Raw genomic sequence first — 21,025 nt, 5'->3', positions numbered from 1 at the left:
TTAAAGTCCTCGTGAAGAGTGAAGGCTTGTTCTGTAGTTATTTCTCAAGCCTGGAGCTGAAGGCCGTTTGCAGTGGTGAAGGAATATGTCCTTCTTGACCAGAATACCTTTGCAGACACTCCACAGATTCCTACTCCCTGGCGTCCTGTCAACGTGGTTCAACTCTGCAGGTGGTCGTGGTGGACACAGTGCGTCTTTCCACACGCCCCAACAGAACAGAGGTTCCTCTTTCTCTCTCTGAGGCTCCAGAGCGAGAAGGAGGCCAGGTTCCTTGGGCCAAAAAGAGGGTTGTGTGTCCCTTTGTGCCTCTGACCCTCCATTTTGGGGGGAAGGAAGGAAGGAAGGAAGGAAGGAAGGAAGGAAGGAAGGAAGGAAGGGGCCTGTGGGGGTCTGAGGAAAGGAGGCAGGACCAGTGGAGAGGCTGGGCTTTGGGGGCTGAGAGAGAGAGAGGTGGGGAAAGAGACCCTCCCTTTGGGCCCTAGCTGGGGAGGGTCCACCGGTCCTTGCCTCCCCCTTTGGGAAAGGAGACCCCCTCAGCCCCTGGACTAACTCCTGACACTCATTCCTAGAATGGCTGGGACTCAGAGGAGTTTCCTAGGCATTGTCACCTTCTGCCCTCCATGGCCATTGGCACTGACCTTTTCCCACTGCCTTCCCTCCCTCAGCCCTGTGGACCTTCTCCTCCTTCGCACTCAGAGCAACCCTTCTCTACGGCTGAGGAGACGGCCTCTGACCCAGGGAAGCTCCGGCCATAAAGGACTGCAGAAGAGGCCTTTCTGGGGCTGAAGAAGTCAGTGTCTTTGTACTGAAGGTAGGCTTTTATTCCTGGAGCTGAAAGATGACCTTTGTTTAAATGTTTCAGTCCAGAATTGTATGGAAATGTTGCAGCTGAGAGAGTGAGCCCATGCTTTGCAGGCATAAAGCCCCAAATTCGCTCTCTAACAGCATTGTCTTCCCAGAAGGTGGAAGGGAGATTTCCAGACCTCAGACACACAGTGCGCAAGTGAGTCCTTTTTATGGGAACTGTGTGTGTATGTGTTGTTTACTAGAACTTTGTGAGATATTAGTTTCACTGGGTTTATAAAATGAATTTATATACGTCTTCACTTACCCCAAATGAGCATAATCCAGGGTACAATATTCAAGTCATAAACCTATACATTTATAGATATTTGTTATATCAAGTGCAACGTATTCAGCAGTTTGCTTCTTTTTAAAAAATATTCAAGGAAAAATGAAGAAATTGTGATTTTAATAGATCCATTCAGAAACAATGCACACAAATGTATATGCCTCAATTTCTATGTGGCTTTAGCAAGAAGAGGGAGGAGGTTCATACTTCATGCTCCTGCTATGACTGACATAGGAAACACAGCAGTTAAGCTTAGAAAAATAGTCTCATCTGCAAAAATAAAGTAATTATTTTGACCAGTGTCTAAATGGGAAGGAGGCCATGATGATGGGAGGACATGGATTAGATCTGTAAGATCATGCCCAAGAGCTAGAGCTTCTCCACCTGGGACATAGAGCAGGTCCTCCCCCTCCTCCTCTGTGTGAAAGAGAAGTCAAATTCTCATCAGTGATGATGACACAGCATGACAAATTTGTATTCCTGAATTTAAAAATCTGAGGAGTCCGGAATCCTGTTGGTTAACCCTAGAGAGCAGACCCACTGAACCCATAAGTGACTGGTGAGTCAACTTATAGATAAATCCCACTGATTCAGTGATTCTACTCTGATCAGGTTAGGCACAAGATAGAGGCTAGGATTTAGGTCTGCATGTGGCTGGGACAGGATATTCCCAAGACAAGATGGACAGGCAACAATGTGGAAAATGGGCACTCTCCACATGGGCAAAGACACTATCAGAATTGTGACTTCTCTGCATGCAGAAGGCTGCCATGGGAATTGGGTGCTCCCTTTCCATCAGCTCAATCCTCTGGTGCCCCCTGATCCTGGGAGAAGGGCTGGATCCCATGGAAGGGGAGCAACCTGAGAAGAGAGAGCTCCTTTCCTGCCCTTCTTGACTGAGGGCCTCCCTGGGGAAGGGCCATTTTTAGACGCATTCCACCTAGAGCAACACTGGAGCATAGAGAGTTCTGCTGGTTTGGCCACTGGGAGAATGAGGAACCACCAGGCCAGACAGCCTGACCCAGCACAACCCTCTATGCTCCAGTGTTGCTCCGAGTGGAATCAGACTATAACTGGCCATTCAGTGACCCAGGTACTACCATACAGTTGTGGAAGGCATCCCACATGGCCATTCCATGCCTGGTGAGAGTGTTGGTGTGAGGTATTAGAGAAGCATCCAGCTGTGTTTCTGTAGTCAGAAGCAAAATGAAGAAATCTTCCTCTGAGGGCATTGTGGATCTCTGCAGGTTTCAGCAGATAATGCACTCATTTCACATCCAGCTATGAGGACATAGTCAGGACCCTTTCCAATTCCCCATCCCCTGATCCCCAGCTACTCTCACAAGGCATGGAGTAACTGTTGTGTAGGGGAGCTGCAGTGAGTCTGTGCTAGGTCCAGGGGGTTTTGTTTGGTGCAGAGGGAGGAAGGGGATGCTCGCCTCTACATCGGCCCAAAGGAGGCATATGTTACCTGCATATGTCATCAGCAGGATGCTCTTCTCTGTGTCTTTGACTGCTGCAGGGTTTCTTGCTAAACCAAGCCTTACCCTGGTCTCTTTTCTCAGGAACTTCATCGCAATCCCCTTGTACACAGCGTTGGGACATTGTTTGCTGGAAGTGACCAAAGTGCAGGGCCACCAGGATCCCCCTGCCCACCTGATGGCCAACACAAAGGCCAAGCAGACGGAGCTGGGCTCCAACAGAAAGAGGCTGCCGAGGGTTAACAGCTCTTTGGTAAGTTGCCATCCTGACTGTTATTTTCATCTGTGTCTGGGCTGGATCATGAAAGCAAGCGAAGAAGATACTGTCCCAGTTTGGCAGAGAGAGTCCTGGTTAATCCTCTGTCTCCTCATTTTTTCAGGGGCTTAGGAAATGTCCTATTTCACTCTCCTCCTCCCATTTCCTCCTTTCTCCTCAGGTCAATTCAGTTGCTGCAAAGTGCATTCCAGGTTCAAAAGAGTCTACAGCTCATCAATGCAAAAGAGGGGAGAGGGGAGGAGAGAAGGGGGCAGGGTCTTGCCCTTGCCAGGAGTCTGAGCCAAAAGCAAAATGCTGTACCCTTTCTCGCTTGTGTGATCTTTATCATTAACAACTTTGGCCATCTTGACCCACTTCTGGTGTTGCTTGTCCACATGTGTGTTGCTTTCCCCATCTGTGAAATGCTGGATGATATGGAAGAATATCTCTGGGCTTAAATTGAGGGTGGGCCCAGTGGCCCTCAAGCCCAGAGTACTACCCAGAACTGTTTATTAAAAATGAAATTTGCCTCTGAAATTAGGTGAAATATGGCTATATGAAAACTAATATACATGTTGGAATAGCCAGTATGTTAATCAATCAATAATATTCCAGAAATGGCCGAAATTATATTGTTTATCATATTGTATATTATATTGAAAGGATTCGAGACAAACTGGATCTCAAAGGCTGTAGCTTTTTGCTTTCTTGCAGAATTTAAAGTTTATTTCCTGGACTGAATTCTAAAGTGTTGAAATAATATTTGCAATGCACAATGTGCTTTCCTCCCCTTTTGTTTAGTCACTCTCTGGATCAGGGCTATTTTCTATTGCAGGTGACCTTTGCGGATGTGGCTGTATATTTCACTGAGGAGGAATGGAAACTGTTAACGAAGAAACAGAGACTGATGTACAGTTATGTGATGATGGAGAATTATGGAAATGTCGCCTCTGTGGGTAAGGAACCTGAATCCATTTCACTTCCTGTGAAGACTGAGGGCCCTTTCATAATTCACTGTCAGAGTGCTATGATTCCACTTTAGAATTATAAAATCAAAGAGTTGAAATAGACCACAAGGACCATCCGGTTCAATCTTCTGCCATGCAGGAATAGACATTCAAAGCACCCCCAAGAGATGGCCATCCAGCCTCTGTTTAAAGACCTCCAAAGAAAGAGACTCCACCAAACTCTGAGGGAGTATATTCCACTTTTGAAGAGCTCTTACTCTCAGGAAGTTCCTCCTAAAGCTTAAGTGGAATCTCTTGTCCCTGTGGCTTGCATCCATTGTTCCATGTCCATTAATTTGAAATTAATAATAATAATAATAATAATAATAACCATAATGCGATGCCACCATGCTCTGATGGAGTATATTCCACTGTTGAATAGCTCTTATTGTCAGGAAGTTCCTCCTAATATTTTGGTGGAACCTTTTTTCCTGTGGCTTGTGTGATCGAGTTTGGATTTATATAAATTTTGGGTACCAAGCGATCAAAAATCATGACCCCTGACTGACCCCATCACAGCCGCCATTATCCCAAAAGCGAGCTGACCACGTAGCCAGACAAGCCTAGCAGGCCATGGCTAAAGCAGAAAGGTAGATTTAAACCTTTAAAACCAGTTCTGGGAGTTGCCGTTGTCGCAGGCAACATGAACTAGGACAAAGGAAGTTTGCCTCACCTATTGATGGTATTAAGTACCCAGCCATCTACATTGTAGTCTTCTCCCAAAGAAGTGGCAGACCCTTTTGTGTATCCATTGTTTAACTTTAGTCTTAGTCAATAGATAGCCATGAAGACCTTTGTTCTGCAGGTAGCTATAGCCTGAGGATATGTTTCGCAGTATAAATAAGACCCAGATTCCAGCCCTCCTTTGGGCTTTGTCAGCTACAGTTCCAAACCTCAACTCTGTTGAGCAATCGCTCCAGAGCTCTCTTGGGCACTGTGCCCTGCTGAAATCACTTGGGCAAGCCAAAGCCCACTGTCTCTTTCGGGCCTCTTGTTAGCTTAGCCCGCTGGAACTTAGCTCCTAGCCATCACGGTTGCCGCTTGCTTTCTGTTCCCCGCTGCCGTGTTCACTTACCAACATCCCTCACATCTGTCGCTTGGAGAAGACTCCTAAGGTAAATATTTCAACGGTGCCTCTATCCTTTCTCCTTTACCCCCAACTCTTCCCCTCCCTTGCTTTAGCATTGAATGTGCGTGTGCGTGTGTCATCCCTTTTTGGTTGTGTGGCTTTAATAAATGTTTATATTTTATTTGCAACTCATTGACATTGCAGTCTCTGTTTCTTGGGGTTGGACTATATGACCTCTGGTATACACATAGGGACCCAATCCGCTGCGTGCGTTGTTAGGACACGCCTCTTGTAAATTTGAGCTAATTAAATTCCTCTGATTCGATCCTTCCTAACACTTGCGTCCATTGTTCTGTGTCCTTTGTTCTAGAGCAGCAGAAAGCAAGCTTGCTCCATACTCAGTATCTCTTCAAATACTTGAACAGGGCTGTCATATCCACTCTTAACCTTCTCTTCTCCAAGCTAAACATACCTAGCTCCCTAAGTCATTCCTCAGAGAGCATGGTTTCCAGACCAATCACCATTTTGGTTTCTTTCCTCTGGACATGCTCCAGTTTCTCAACATCTGTTTGAATTGTGGTGCCCAGAACTGGACACAGGATCATTGCAAGTGAGCCCTGACCAAAACAGAATAGAATGGAACTATTACTTCCCTTGATCTTGACACTATACTCCTATTGATACAGCCTAGGATCACATTGGCCTTTTTAGCTGCTGCATCACACTGTTGACACATGTTCAACTTGTGCTCTACTACCATTCCTAGTTCCCTTTCACACCTAATTTAATTGTCATAACAACTTCCTGTGGAATCTTGGAATTTCTAGTTTTATTGAGGCACTATTGTTCTCCACTTTGTAAGGATTCTCAATATCCAATCCTAAACTGCCAATTCTGGAATTTTGTGGGAAGGAGCCATGGAGATTAATGCTTTTTGCCCCTAAATGGTCCTCAGCCCATTCCTGAGCAAGTTTCCTGGCTTTTGTGGCCCCTCTTCCAGCCTTTTGAGGCTCTGAAGAGGCTTCATGGGAAAAAGGCCTCCCTTGGCCCTGCAATGGATCAGAGAGGGCCCAACAGTGGCAAAATGGCCTCCACTTCCACAAAGGGATGCTGTGGGATATTGAGGGGCAAATCATTATTCCATATTTTTAGGCAACACAATTTGGGGTTTCCCCTGAGATCCCCTGGGGTCCAATGTGACCACCCCACTTCCCAACAGTAGTCCATCCCTGTCTTAGAGATGCCTTAAGGTTGTTTTAAGGCTCATCCCTCACACTTGACCCTCACTAGTATCAGAAACCAGGTCTCAGACTCCTTGTTCTGCCTTTCCTAATGCATTAGTTGTATAATGATTGTCTTGCCTTTCTCAAGAAATGAGCCTCAAAGTGTCCCTTTTGTGCATCACACTCTGTGGGTGTGTGTCTGTGATAGAGAGATGGAGGCAATGTGAAAAACAGAAAGGCAGGGAAGAGATGCTGAAGGTCAAATGGTAAAGCAGTGCAGATGGGCAAGAGGCAGGGTTGGAGAGCGGAGGGAGAAAAGGAAGGGGATCAGGCCTCTGGGATCCAGGAGGGGAAGGCAGGAGCAAAGCCAGGATCGCCTAGCTTGAAAAACACACAAAGCATCACAAGAAGTAATTTGTATTGTAGCAATAAGGGTAAACAACAATCCATAAAATGAAATCCTAAACCTGGCAGTTAAAAATTGTCCCAAATAACTTTGAGAAATATAGACTTAAAATAGTAGCTTTGGCACGGTTGCTTAGAAAGTTGTATCCTAATCGAGTATCTCCCAAGCTGAGTTATATAACATTTCAAGCAGAATACAAGCTGCACATGGCGTGTTTATAGTGTTTATAGTGGCAACCCACTCATTAACTTCAAACTTCTAAAATGATTCATATAAAACAGAACAGTCAAATGGATATAGTGCAGAAAACACCGTATACAATCCTATTAATTCCAAAATGGAAGTTGTATAAAAATGTAATAGCCTGACTCTGGGTCATAATTATTTCAAGATATTACATGGGTGTTTCTACATCTGTTCCAAAAAAAAATCTGCTACAAATAATCGCAGATGCACAATATCTGGCAACTTTAACAGTTACCTGCTCCTAATAATACAATTATTTGCAAGCTCTCCTCTCCGACTTCCATCAACTTCACCATCCCTTGTACACACAACTCTAATCCACACCAATCCACATGTGAGCTGTATACTGTATTGGTTGTGAGTCATCTCCTGGTGCCACACAGCATGAAGGGACCTCTGCAGTTACCTTCCATCATGCCTTTGTCTCTGACTCAGGACTTTATGGCAGTCTCACAGGATATAATGCCACTTGCCAATCAAACTATTTCTCCACATGTTTAATAGAATATTTTTGCAACATTCCTTTTTCTGACTATCTGCTTCCAGTGATTCCCTTAAGTCCCCCTCCAATCTCTTCTTTGTTAACTCCTATAAATAAAGATACAATTGTTCCATGGATTTAGGGGCATAAGTAGTACGGTCATGCTTGGGTTACTAGCAGAAACTCTCTTAATTTAATCTCTAATAAGGAGGGGTTAATGTGGGCTAAATCATGGGTAACACCCTCCTCTCTTAACGCTGATTTTCAGTCTTATCTGTCACTGTGCTTCTTTACAGAAAAAGATTTGAGTCATGAGAGAATCCACACAGGAAAGAAGTCACATAAATGCCAGCATTGTGGGAGACATTTTGCTTACAAGTCAATCCTTGTCATGCATCGAAGGGTCCATATAAGAGAGAAGCCATACAAATGCCAGCACTGTGGGAAATGTTTTTCTCAGAAGTCACACCTAGTGGTACATCAAAGAGTCCACACAGGAGAGAAGCCATACAAATGCCAGCATTGTGGGAAATGTTTTTATATGAAGTCAGTCCTAGTGACACATCAGAGAGTCCACACAAGAGAGAAGCCATACAAATGCCAGCATTGTGAGAAATGTTTTTCTCAGAAGTCAGACCTAGTGAAACATCAGAGAGTCCACACAGGAGAGAAGCCATACAAATGCCAGCATTGTGGGAAATGTTTTTATATGAAGTCAGTCCTAGTGAGACATCAGAGAGTCCACACAGGAGAGAAGCCATACAAATGCCAGCATTGTGAGAAATGTTTTACTTCGAAGTCAAACCTAGTGACACATCAGAGAGTCCACACAAGAGAGAAGCCATACAAATGCCAGCATTGTGAGAAATGTTTTACTTCAAAGTCACACCAAGTGAGACATCAAAGAATCCACACAGGAGAGAAGCCATACAAATGCCAGCATTGTGGGAAATGTCTTTCTCAGAAGTCAGACCTAGTGAAACATCAGAGAGTCCACACTGGAGAGAAGCCATACAAATGCCAGCATTGTGGGAAATGTTTTTCTCGGAAGTCACACCTATTGACACATCGGAGAGTCCACACAGGAGAGAGGCCATACAAATGCCAGCATTGTGAGAAATGTTTTACTTCGAAGTCAAACCTAGTGACACATCAGAGAGTCCACATAGGAGAGAGGCCATACAAATGCCAGCATTGTGGGAAATGTTTTTCTCGGAAGTCACACCTATTGATACATCGGAGAGTCCACACAGGAGAGAGGCCATACAAATGCCAGCATTGTGAGAAATGTTTTACTTCGAAGTCAAACCTAGTGACACATCAGAGAGTCCACACAGGAGAGAGGCCATACAAATGCCAGCATTGTGGGAAATGTTTTTCTCGGAAGTCACACCTATTGACACATCGGAGAGTCCACACAGGAGAGAGGCCATACAAATGCCAGCATAGTGAGAAATGTTTTTCTCGGAAGTCAGTCCTAGTGAAACATCAGAGAGTCCACACAAGAGAGAAGCCATACAAATGCCAGCATTGTGAGAAATGTTTTACTTCAAAGTCACACCAAGTGAGACATCAAAGAATCCACACTGGACAGAAGCCATAAAAATGCCAGCAGTGAACTAACATTATTTTTGTCAATAAGGAATACAAAAATATATTTGCAATCCTGCTGTGCTAAGAAAAGGCCCTTGTGATTTTGTTTTTCTGTCCATATGTCTGTTTATGTTTTAAAATTGTATTTTGTTAGATTTAGGTTTTAATTGCTAATAGGATAGATAATTGTTTCGGGTTGTAACTTTGGCTGGGGATTGTGGTTCGTGGTATAAGTTAGCTAAATGGGGGGCTGGGATTTGTTGCAGTTGGTTAGAATAGTTTTGGGAATGATAGCGTTTGGAATTTGTGGGATGTTGGCTGAAGAAAGTGGAGGCTGATATTAACAGGAAGGTGGCTAGTTTCTGGGAATGGCAAAGGGGGACTTGTTACCTGTGGGGCCTAGACTGTGGGAATTGAAGGTGGGGGCTAGGTTTTAAGAGGGTGGAGTTTTAGGTTTGGGGGTTTTAATGTATTGTTTGGATTGGAGTGGGCAGTTCTGACGTAAACGCTGAATTTCTGACTATGTGTTCTCAATAAAATTCTTTGTTGTTTCAACAGACTGGACTCATTGGTGTACAGAAGTTCTGCATTTGCACAAAATTTACCCTTTCTTCTCTCCTCAGCCATCATCTCCATTCCCAGCTATAAGAACAGCAGAGGCAAACACACATACATTTATATATATGTATATATGTGTGTTTGTGTGTGTGTGTGTGTATTATATCTACATACATACAGTATACATAGACTTTATTTCCAATGCATAGCCTTCCTTTCTTGCCTTTCCTGGGCTCCATTGTGGCCTCTTCGAAGTGTCCTCAAAATAAGGAAGGAAGGGGAGGTCGCTGAACCCCCGGCACACTCCTTCCCTTCCCTCAAAGGCCGCCAGTGGAATAAACAGCAGGAGCAGTAAAGCCCTGGTGATCCCCGCACATGATCAGAAGGGGTCTTTGGATGTATGTGCGCATGCACAGTCTCAGCCCTAAAGCCATTGCTGCCCTCACACTCTGTTCTGAGGGAAGGAAGGATGGAAATGGGGGGAAACCATTGTTCGTTCAGAGGAATGGCTGGAATGTCTTCGGGGGGAGGGGGCTTGGGATTATAAGAAGAAGGAATCGCCTCTTCTCCCCCCAACCAAAACACAGGGTGCCTGCCAGGTCTCCTCTCCCTCTTTCCTTCCCTGCCCCCTCCTCGGGGGATTCCTTGGGGCCCTGGTACTTGGGGGTTATCATGAGAAGAGAGGGCAGGGGGGACCATTAGAGAGAGGCATGACCATGGAGGGGGGTCCAAAGATAAAAAGGGCTTTGAGGAGCCCCCTCCATCCTGGAAAGTGGGGCAGAGGAGAGTCCCTCCCTTCTGATGCCTCATTTGGAGAAGATTTTTGTGCCAAATAAAGAGCACCACACAGCATAGGCTTCAATAGCATTGGAAACAACATTATTTTTTTTGGGGGGGGGAGTTTTCTCTGGGGTCTTGGGGGGAGGAGGGGGGAATCTGGGACCTGACTCAGGCACTCCCCCCCAGAACCCATTATTAGAGCCTTCCACAGCTCACTGTGATGCTTTAAATGACCATTTTGCAAATAAAATCTCTCAGATAAGAGCCAACTTGGATGCTGACATTATTGCTGATGCTATAGGTGAGGTGTCCAGTGACTCTGTGAATGGGATCATCCTGGATCAATTTAAATCTGTGAGTACTGAAGACATGGACAAGCTCCTTGAAAGTGTGAAGAAGACAACTTGCCCTCTCAACCCTTGCCCTTCATGGCTAGTCATCCAAGGAGGAGATGCACTTAGGACTCACCTGAGATATATCATAGATGCATCTCTGAGGGAGGGCTATTTTCCATCTTCCATAAATGAAGCGGTGGTACAGCCGCTTCTGAAAAAGCCCTCCCTAAATCCCTTGGACATGAACAAATACAGACCGGTCTCCCATCTTCCATTTCTAAACAAGGTGATTGAGAAAGCTGTTGCTCTTCAACTCCACGTGGTCTTGGATGAAACAGATTATCTAGACCCATTTCAAATTGGCTTCAGGATGGGATACGGAGTCGAGACTGTTATGGTCGCCTTAGTAGATTATCTCCGCTTGAGTATGGACAGGGGAAGTGCAACGCTGCTGGTGCTTTTGGATCTCTCAGGGTCCTTCGATACCATCAACCATGGCATCTTTCTTGAACGTCTGAAGGAATTGGGGACGAGGAGGCAATGCATTGCAGTGGTTCTGGTCCTATCTCTTGGGCAGATTCTAGATGGAGATTATTGGGGATGGTTGGTCCTCTAAGAGGGAGCTTAAATCTGATGTTCCTTAGGACACATAAACATGAAGCTGCTGGGAGAGATCATCTGGAGACATGGCATTGGATGTTATCAGTATGCTGAGGAATCCCAGATATATCTCTCCATGTCCCGGACTTCAGCATCAACTAAGAAAGGCATCTCCCCTCTGAATGAATGTCTTGAAGAATTAATGGGCTGGGTGAGAAAAAAACAGAATGAAGCTGAATCCAGATAAGACAGAGCTGCGTAATGCTGGAGATCCTAATCCAGGTATGGAGGTTTGACACGTGTGATCCACCTGTATAAGGGGTCACACTTTCCCTAAAGGACTGTGTTAGTAGTTTGGGGGATGCTCCTGGATCCATCACTCCAGATGTCAGCTCAGATACATGTGACGGCGAGGAGTGCCTATTATCTCCTTCAGTTGATATGCTAACTGCACCCAGTCCTGGAAGCTGAAGACCTAAAAACTACAGTTCTGATCTTAATTTTATTTCATTATATTTATCAATTATTTCTATTAACTGATTTTCTGAATATATATCTGCTCACCTTTTTCCTCAAATAATTTTTCAAAATATGTAGTGAAAGTATTTTTAATTTTCCCTTGTTCCGTTATGATTGTGTTATTTTGTTTAATTTTAGTTATCATTTTCTTTTCTCTCTCATTCTTTAATCTATTAGCCATCCGTCGGCTTATTTTATTAGCATTCTCAAATTGATTTTGCTTTGATCTTCTTAAATGTATAGCTATTTCCTCTGTCATTTTTTTCTCTAATTGTTCTTTTAATAGTTTTATTTCATTCATTATTTTTATCCCCTTTTGTTTGTTGTAGTTTTTGTTCTCTAATTTTAAATTCATTCCTAATTTTTTCCTCTTTCTGCTTTTCTCGTTTTTTTATTTCCATTGTTCTTTGTATAAATAGTCCTCTTACAAATGCCTTACTAGTATCCCATACAACCTTCATTTTTACCTCCTTTCCACTGTTTCCTTTAAAAACCATCTTTAACTCTCTCTTTACCTTATTTACAAATTCTTCGTCATCTAGGATATCCTCTTTCATTCTCCATCCTATATTTTTGTCCTAATTTATATTTAATCCCAGCTCTATCATATTATGATCCGACATCGTCCTTGGCCAAATTTCCATTTTTTTTTCACTTTAGTAACCAGTTGCTTCGTCAGGAAAAACATATCCAACCTTGAGAAGGATTTATGTGCATCTGAATAGAAGGTATACCCTCCTTTGTTCCCATTACAATGTGACCAAACATCTAACAAATTAAATTCCTCTTTTAAAACAAAAAACCTCTTGGTAATTTTCCTTGTGTTTTCTTAATTACTTTTTTCTGGGATTTCCTGTCCCAAATTGGATTGAGAACTCCATTGAAATCTCCTGTCAAGATTAATTTGTCATTATCAACTTCTCTCATAACCTCTGCCAAATTTCTATAATAGGTTTCCTTCTTCTCTAATGGCCCATAAACATTAATCAGTACATATTTAACATTATCTATCAAAATCTCCACACACAAGAATCTACCGTCTTTATCTTTCTTCTTTATATATCCATCTTTTATTTTTGTTTCCTGTAAACACAATCAATCAAAATTATTCTTCCCTAGATACTGCATTACATGCTTTCTCCTTCTCTCTTGGCTTATTCCTTTTACATTCCACGAAACTATTTTAAGCCCCATTTTCCTTTTAGAGAGGTTCTTATGTCTTTTATGTAGACTTTCCTATCTCTCCTGAGTAACCCTCTTCTGAGCTTTTGTTTCCCAAATTGTCAGTATTTACCTCCTTAATCCCTAGATTATCTCTCCTTCCTTGCCCTTTTCTCTGGGTCTTTTCTTCTCTTTGTCCATTTACACTTTCTCCTTCCTTCTTGTCCCTTTCTTTATTTCTTTCTTCTTGCTCTCTGTTATCTCTGCTTAATCTCTCATAAAAGGCTTTTGCTTGTTCTATTGTACTTATCCTATATCTCCTCTGATGGTAATGAAAGATCACTCTTTCTATCATATCCCATCTGTACAGTATCTCATTCTTATTGCAAAAGAATATTGTTAGGAATTTATATTCCTGTCTCTTTCTAATTATTTGCAATGGTAAATCCTTATAAATTTCCACTAGTCTATCTTCCACAATCAATTTGTTCTCATATTTACAATATTTGCTCTCTCATCCTTGAGCTTGTAAAACATACCGTAATGTCTCTGTCCAATTTCCTTTCCTTTGCTATCTTTGAGCTAAGTCTAAATATCTTATCAATCTGTTCCTCCATCAAATCCTCCTCAATATCCACATATTTTGCCAGCATAGGTATAATTTTGTCATATATTTGTTTGTCTTGTTCTTTACTTTCCCTAATTTTAATTGCCCTTTCCCTATATCTGACCTGCTGCAGAAGATTACTCTGTTGTTCCCTTAATTGAGCCTTTTCCAATTCTTCTGTTTTTTTCCAGACTTTCCGTTCTTTCTAATACTTCCTCGACCTCCACTTTCACTCCTGATATCTCTTTAGCTAAGTTGTCTATTTCCCCCCCTAATCCATCTAGAGGAAAGGAGATTAAATGATGGTCAGAAAGTGGAAAGTCAGGTGCCAGGTAGTCAGAAATGGCGCAGTTTGCAGCAAGAACCAGGTCAAGACAGTGACCAAGAGAATGAGTTGAAGAGTTGGAGTGTGGTTGGAGGCCAAAAGAAGCCAGGAGAGAGTTAAAGCGAGATGTTGTTGGGTTATTGGAATCATCAACATGGATATTAAAGTCACCTAGGATCAAAGTGGGGACTGAATCTGAAAGAAAGAATGTCAGCCATGATTCGAAGTCTGAGAGGAACTGGGTGGCAGAACCAGGAGGGCGATAGATAACTGCAACACGGAGCTGTAGAGGAGAAAAGAGTCTAATAGGATGAAACTCAAAAGAAGAGGAATGATAGCTGGTGGGGAAGATAGAACTTGAAACTGGCAGGAGTTAGATAGTAAGATACCAACCCCTCCTCCTCGACCCTCAGGGCGGCTGGAGTGGGTGAAGGAGAGACCACCAAAAGAAAGGGCAGCGGAGGTTGTAGTATCATGGGCTGGGAGCCAGGTTTCTGTGAGAACGAGGAGGTTAAAGGATTTAGAGAGAAAAAGGTCATGAATTGCTGTTGCTTTAGGGGCAGCAGAGCGGCAGTTCCAGAGGGAACAGAGGAAGGGAAGCAGGGAGACAGGGAGAGGCCGAATGGGGATCAGGTTAGGAGAAATGTGGGGAGCCATGGGAAAGATAGGATTCACTGCCCAGTGATTAACGGGGGAAGGTGTGACACAACAGCAAGGATGACCCTAGCAAAAACAGCAAGGATGACCCTAGCAAAAACAGCAAGGATGACCCTAGCAAAAGAATGGAGACAAAGGAAAGTTCTTGAAGTAGAGGAAGGCTGTTAGGACTATTTGATGCATTGGAAGCAGATAAACTCACAAGGATCTTACAGAAACAAAACAAAACTAAAATGTATAGATTGATAGAAGACTGGGATAAGGACTATATCAAAAAAGGAAGGAAGACTGAAGGGCATACAACGGATAAAAAGAAAACAGACACAGCAAAGAACATACACTTTGGAAGTCTTTTAGTTTGTTTGTTGTGGAATCTGAGGTTGGATGTATGGTGAGTTTGGATGTCATTTAGTATGTTTTACAAGTTTTGTCACTTGTGAATATTTGTATTTGTCAAGTCTTTTAATTGTATCTGTGTTATTGTTGTTGGTCCCATAGGTTTTTTTTCCCCTTTTACCAATAAAGTTAAAAAAAGTACAGAATCTTGAAATCTAGAAAGCATATCCAGGAGAAGGTATTTAGGCCACACTGCAAACAATAACCTCCAAAATCCACAAAACAGTGATACCTTTCTCCTGTTTGATGTTTAATGCTTTTTCCCAATGAAGAAGCCAGTTGAGCTTCAAAAGCTTGTTTTATCTATTTTGTGCATTTTGGTTGGCCACTAAAGGTATCCCTGTTTTGTGGATTGTGGGTGTTATTGTGGTTTGCTGTATGGTCCGGCCAGCATGGCAACCTCTGGATATGATCCCTAGAGTAGGAATCCCTCTTCGTCTCATGGCTGTTTGGGGCTTTTCTCCCTCCCTCCTCTCTGCCCCATAAAAGTCAAGGGGGGACTCGACTCACCTTTGCGAAGGTCTCTTCCAAGGGGCTAGGATTCAGAGACATAGGTTCAATTTGCATTACAGAAATAGTGCACTTCAACACTGCTTTAACTACCATGGCTCAATTCTATGGAAATCTGGGATCTGTAGGTTTGTGAGCCAATCTCAGTGAGCTCTGGTGTGAAAACAGACTACAAATCTCAGAATCCCATAGCACTGAGAAATGGCAGTTAAAGCGATGTCAAACTGCATGAATTCTGCAGTGCAGATTCAACCATAAGCCATGTTATTCAGGAATATCAGTATCCTAAGGGATCTTGTACCACCTTTGAGACTAACTGAGTGAAAAAAGTTGTAGTATATGCTTTTGTAGACTTGCGTCTGGAGTTTTGTGGAAGAGAGTTATGGCAACCCTAGTAGCCAGAACCTTCTTTTGTCCTCCATTTTGGGAGAGGAGAGAGGGAGGCCGAATGGAGAGCTCCCTGGAAAAGAAGCCATGCCTGTCCAGGCTGAGAGGCCAGAGACCTAGGAGCAGGGCCTCTACAGTTGGGAAGGAGTTGCTGTATGAAGCATTGGACCTTCTGGGACCTTCCTTTTGTGCCCATGGAATACAGCTGCTTGTTCCCACCAAGAACCCAAAATAGTCCTCTCCGAAATCCCTTTCTGGGAGCATTGGTGAACTGTCTTGGGCCCTACTATGTTGCAAGAAATAAAAATACACATTTGAAATGATGTAAAACAGCTCATGCTTAAATAATACATGCCTTAAAAGTGGCACCAGATTCTCCCATCCCACCCTGGGCTTCCCTTTCAGGTTAAAATGTGGTGGGCAAAGCATGACCCACGGCTCCATGCATCAGGGACTTCTCTGTAACCCACAGCGGTCAAAAATGTCTGGGGTCTTTTCGTGATCTTGGGATGCGAGGGGCACTTCCGCCATGTTTTCTGGGACACCTGGGTCAATATAATGCCATAAGATGAGGTGTCCTCCGCTCACTTCCCAGAAGCATGGCAAAAACGTCCCTCATGTTGATGTTGATGCTTATTTTAACCAATTCTATTTTATATTATTGCCTATTGTTTTATACATGTTTTGTAGATTGTCAGGTTTTATTTTTATTGACTTGATCATTTGTATGTACAGCACTGTGTACATTTACAGCGCTATAGAAATAAACGATGATGATGATGATGATGATGATGATGATGATGATGATAAGTCTCACTCTCTCAGCCTCAGAGGATGGCCATGGGAAACCCACTCTGAAGGAACCTGCCAAGAAAACCCCTTCAGAGACTCCCATAAGGTCACCATAAGACCTGGAAACAACTGTGAGGCAGACACCAAGAACAACATTGGAAATAGGTGCAAGCCTTGCCTTGGGAAAGTGTAATGACTGGGCTCCAGTCAATGGAGGTCTTCTTCAGGCAGAAAAGGGAGGTTTATGCAAATGCAGAATGACATCACTGCTACGGAAGGCTCTCTTGACCAATCAGAGAGCAAGATAAAGGTTCTTCTGGAAGCTTCCGTGAGAAGGAGATATAAGGCCTGAGAGACCAAGAGACAGTTGGGGGAATTGTGTCGGTTGGAGATCGAGAGAGAGAGTTAAAGAGAGGATCTTGGAAGTTAGTCTCAGAATTGGACGCTTGGGTCTATTTATTGTTTTAATAGCTTTTATGAATTCAATATTATATACTTACAAATATTGTACCTGCAAGACTCTTAATATCTTGTATGGCTTATATTTCAGTTATATTTTGTTATTTATTATAATCATCTCCTTAGAGTATCTACTACTCAGGCAGAGGCAGCCATTTTGTGTTCCGGAGGTCATTTTGTGTGCTATTTGTGACTGTGGGTAATAATGTTCCGGAACCTTCTCTGAGTTGAACATAGGCCTCTCTTTCTCTCCTGAGGCTCCAGAGTCAGAAGGAGGCCAGGCTCCTTGGGCCAAAAGGAAGGAAGTGTGTCCCTTTGTGTGCCATTTGTGTCTCTTTTCTGAGAGGGTTTTCTTATTACACAGCTCTGCTCCTTCTGGGGAACAAGGGTTTTAAAAGGGATGAGAAATGGGAGGATAGTTTTAATGTAAGCCTTCTTCTTCTTCTTCTTCACAAATGTTGGGCTTTGGCTTCTAAGAGGAGTCTAGTGCTGCAAAAAAGGCCAAAAGCGGCTCCTTTGGGAGGTTTTAAAAGTCTCCCCAGTTTCCTTATTGAGAAATTTTCAGGGGAGAAGGAACGAGGCAGATCAGAATAACTCATATGACCAAGACAAACATACAAACAAACAACAACAAGAATAAGGATTAGTCAGAAAAACAACCTGCTTATATTTTTAAAAATCAAAACCCTTTTTAACAGGATAAAAATTCGACTTGGGTGTCTCTATCCTTTTACAACTGACTTAGGCTTTATCTGCACTAGAGAAATAATCCAATTCGAAACCACTTTGACTATCCTGGTTCCATTGTATGGAATCCTGGGATTTGTAGTTTCTTGTGGCATGAGAGCTCTCTGGCAGGGAAGGCTATGTGTCCCAAATGTAAAATCCCAGAATTCCATAGCACTGAGCGGTTAAAGCGGTGTCAAAGTGCCTTATTTCTATAGTGCGGATGCAGCCTTCTTGGGAAAGGGGCTGATGATGGGGAAAAGAGGATGAATGCAGAAGGAAAGGAGGACGGACGGAGGGCCACCTGCAGCTGGACTGGCCTCCCTGAGCGGTCAAGACCTGAGCTGGGTTGTGGACGATGGGCACTCTTAATATCAATATTAATATCTCTCACTATTGATGGTAATTAAGGAGGGGATCAGGTTCCTCCTTTCAATAGCATCAGGAAAATGTTTAGGTGTTGTTAAGGTTTCGAAACCCTGTTTGGGGACTTTTTGTGTTCTCACAGCCATCGGGTGCCATCATGAAAACATTTCTTTAGGATCAGAAATCCTGTTTGGGGTCCCTTCTGACTTTGAGGCCCTTTCATCCTCCATTTGGGTTCACTGAAGGTCTCAAACTGCCAACTGCCAAGCACTGAGGCAGAGGCAGCCATTTTGTTTTCTGGCAGCCATTTTGTGCTGCTTGTGACTGTGGGGAATATTGTTCCGGAACCTTCTCTGAGGCCTCAGTTGAACAGAGGCTCCTCTTTCTCTCCTGAGGCTCTAGAGTCAGAAGGAGGCCAGGCACCTAGGGCCAAAAGGAAGGAAGTGTGTCCCTTTGTGCCTCTGGCCCTCCATTTCGGGAGGAAGGAAGGAAGGAAGGAAGGAAGGAAGGAAGGAAGGGGTCTGTGGGGGTCTGAGGAAGAGGAGGCAGGGGACTCAGGGCCAGTGGGGAGCCTGGGCTTTGGGGGCTGGAAGAGAGAGTTGGGAAAGAGACCCTCCCTTTGGGCCCTAGCTGGGGAGGGTCCCACCGGTCCTTGCCTCCCCCTTTGGGAAAGGAGACCCCCTCAGCCCCCTAGACTTACTCCTGCCACTCATTCCTAGAATGGCTGGGACTCAGAGGAGTTTCCTAGGCATTGTCACCTTCTGCCCTCCATGGCCATTGGCACTGACCTTTTCCCATTGCCTTCCCTCCCTCAGCCCTGTGGACTTCCTCCTCCTTCGCACTCAGAGCAACCCTTCTCTACGGCTGAGGAGACGGCCTCTTACCCAGGGAAGCTCTGGCCATAAAGGACTGAAGGAGAGGCCTTTCTGGGGCTGCAGGAATCAGGGTCTTTGTACTGAAGGTAGGCCTTTATTCCTGGAGCTGAAAGAGGACCTTTGTTTAAATGTTTCAGTCCAGGATTGTGTGGAAGGGCTGCAGCTGAGAGAGTGAGCCCATGCTTTGCAGGCATAAAGCCCCAAATTCAATCTCTGGCAGCATTGTCTTCCCAAAAGGTGGAAGTGAAATTTCCAGACCCCAGAGACACAGTGCGCCAGGGAGTCCGTTTTATGGGGACTGTGTGTGTATGTGGTGTTTACTAGAGTTTTGTGAGGTATTTGTTTCACTGGGTTTATATAATAAATTTACTTATGTCTTCACTTCCCAAAATGAGCATAATCCAGGATGCAATCTTCACTCATAAACTTATACATTTATAGATTTTTGTTGTATAAGTGCAACATATTCAGCAGTGTGCATATTTTTTAAAAATATACAAGGAAAAGTGAAGAAATTGTGATACTGATAATAGATACGTTCAGAAACAATGCACACAAATGTACATGCCTCAATTTCTGGGTGGCTTTAGCAAGCAGAGGGAGGAGGTGCATACTTCATGCAACTGCTACGACTGACACACACAAACACACACAATTTGTAATTGTCAGTTTTTAAACCGCTCAGATCTTTTTGGAAAGGTGGTAAATACATACATTTATTATTATTATTATTATTATTATTATTATTAACACAGCAGTTAAACTCAGAGATTTGTCTCATTTGGAAAAATGAAATGATTATTTTCACCAGTGTCTAAATGAAAAAGGGGTCGAAATGAGGGGAGGTTGTGGATCAGATCCATAAAGTAATACAGGTCTTATCCAGCCCAGGGGCCAGAATTTCTCCACCTGGGATATAAATCATATAATCATAGAGGGCGACTAAAATGGTGAAGGGTCTGGAAACCATGCCTTATGAGGAATGACTTAGGGAGGTGGGGATGTTTAGCTTGGAGAAGAGAAAGTTAAGAGGTGATATGATAGATCTGTTTAAATTTTTGAAGGGATGTCATATAAAGGAGGGAGCAAGCTTGTTTTCTGCTGCTCCAGAGACTAGAAACCGGAACAATGGATGCAAGCTCCAGGAAAAGAGATTCCACCTCAACATTAGGAGAAACTTCCAGACAGTAAGGGCTATTCAACATTGAAACAGACTCCTTCCTTGGAGTGTAGTCAAATCTCCTTCCTTGGTCTTCAAGCAGAGCCTGGATAGCCATCTGTTGGGGATGCTTTGATTGAGAGTTCCTGCATGGCAGAATGGGGTTGGACTGGATGGCCCTTGGGGTCTCTTCCAACTCTACGATTCTATGATTCTATGTGGCAAGAACAGGACATTCCCAAGCCAACATGGCCAGGCAATAGTGTGGAAAATGGGCAATCTCTATGTGGGCAAAGACACTTTCAGAATTGTGACTTCTCTACATGCAGAAGGCTGCCATGGGAATTGGGGAGGAGGGCTGGATCCCATGGAAGGGGGGCAACCAGAGAAGAGAGAGATCCTTTCCTGCCCTGCCTGACTGAGGGCCTCCCTGGGGGATGGACGGCAACTGGTTTGGCCACTGGGAGAATGAGGGGCCATCAGGCCAGACAGCCTGACCCAGCAGAACCCTCTATGCTCCAGTGTTGCTCCAGGTGGAATAGGCTACAACTGGCCATTCACTGACCCAGGTATTATCATCGAGTTGTGGAAGCCATAACGCATGACCATTCCATGCCTGGTGAGAGTGTTTGGTGTAAGGTGTTGGAGATGCATCCAGCTGTGTTTCTGTAGCCAGAAGCAAAACAAAGACATTTTCTTCTGAGGGTCACTGGGGACCTTTGCAGGTTTCAGCAGATGATGCCCTCATTTCACATCTAGCTATGGGGACATAACCAGAGCCTTTTCCAATTTCCCATCCCCTGATCCCCAGCTAATCTAACAAGGTATGGAGTAACTGTTGTGTAGGGGAGCTGCTGTGAGTCTATGCAAGGTCCAAAGGGCTTTGTTTGGTGCAGAGGGAGGAAGAGATGCCCACCTC

At 43.8% G+C, this 21,025-nt stretch overlaps 2 protein-coding genes and 1 long non-coding RNA gene across 3 annotated transcripts in view; 2 read left to right on the top strand and 1 right to left on the bottom strand.

Annotated features, from left to right (window-relative positions):
• LOC149287725 (uncharacterized) overlaps positions 1–21,025 on the top strand; it is a 415,509-nt gene that overhangs the window by 308,839 nt on the left and 85,645 nt on the right. The window lies entirely within an intron of this gene.
• The window catches only part of LOC149287727 (uncharacterized), a 253,773-nt gene that overhangs the window by 198,701 nt on the left and 34,047 nt on the right, over positions 1–21,025 (bottom strand). The window lies entirely within an intron of this gene.
• On the top strand, positions 975–12,655 carry LOC149287730 (uncharacterized). The gene is made up of 5 exons (XM_089492521.1): positions 975–1,003; positions 2,698–2,866; positions 3,705–3,825; positions 7,598–8,749; positions 12,639–12,655. Exons 2-5 carry the CDS (start codon positions 2,792–2,794, stop codon positions 12,653–12,655), a joined length of 1,365 nt encoding a protein of 454 aa, XP_089348647.1. The 5' UTR covers positions 975–1,003; positions 2,698–2,791.

The sequence above is a fragment of the Sceloporus occidentalis genome, unplaced genomic scaffold (assembly GCF_023333645.1).
Source record: "Sceloporus occidentalis isolate IW3139 unplaced genomic scaffold, rSceOcc1.0.p SCAF_57, whole genome shotgun sequence".
Taxonomy (NCBI): domain Eukaryota; kingdom Metazoa; phylum Chordata; class Lepidosauria; order Squamata; family Phrynosomatidae; genus Sceloporus; species Sceloporus occidentalis.
This window is presented reverse-complemented; position numbering and strand designations above follow the sequence as displayed.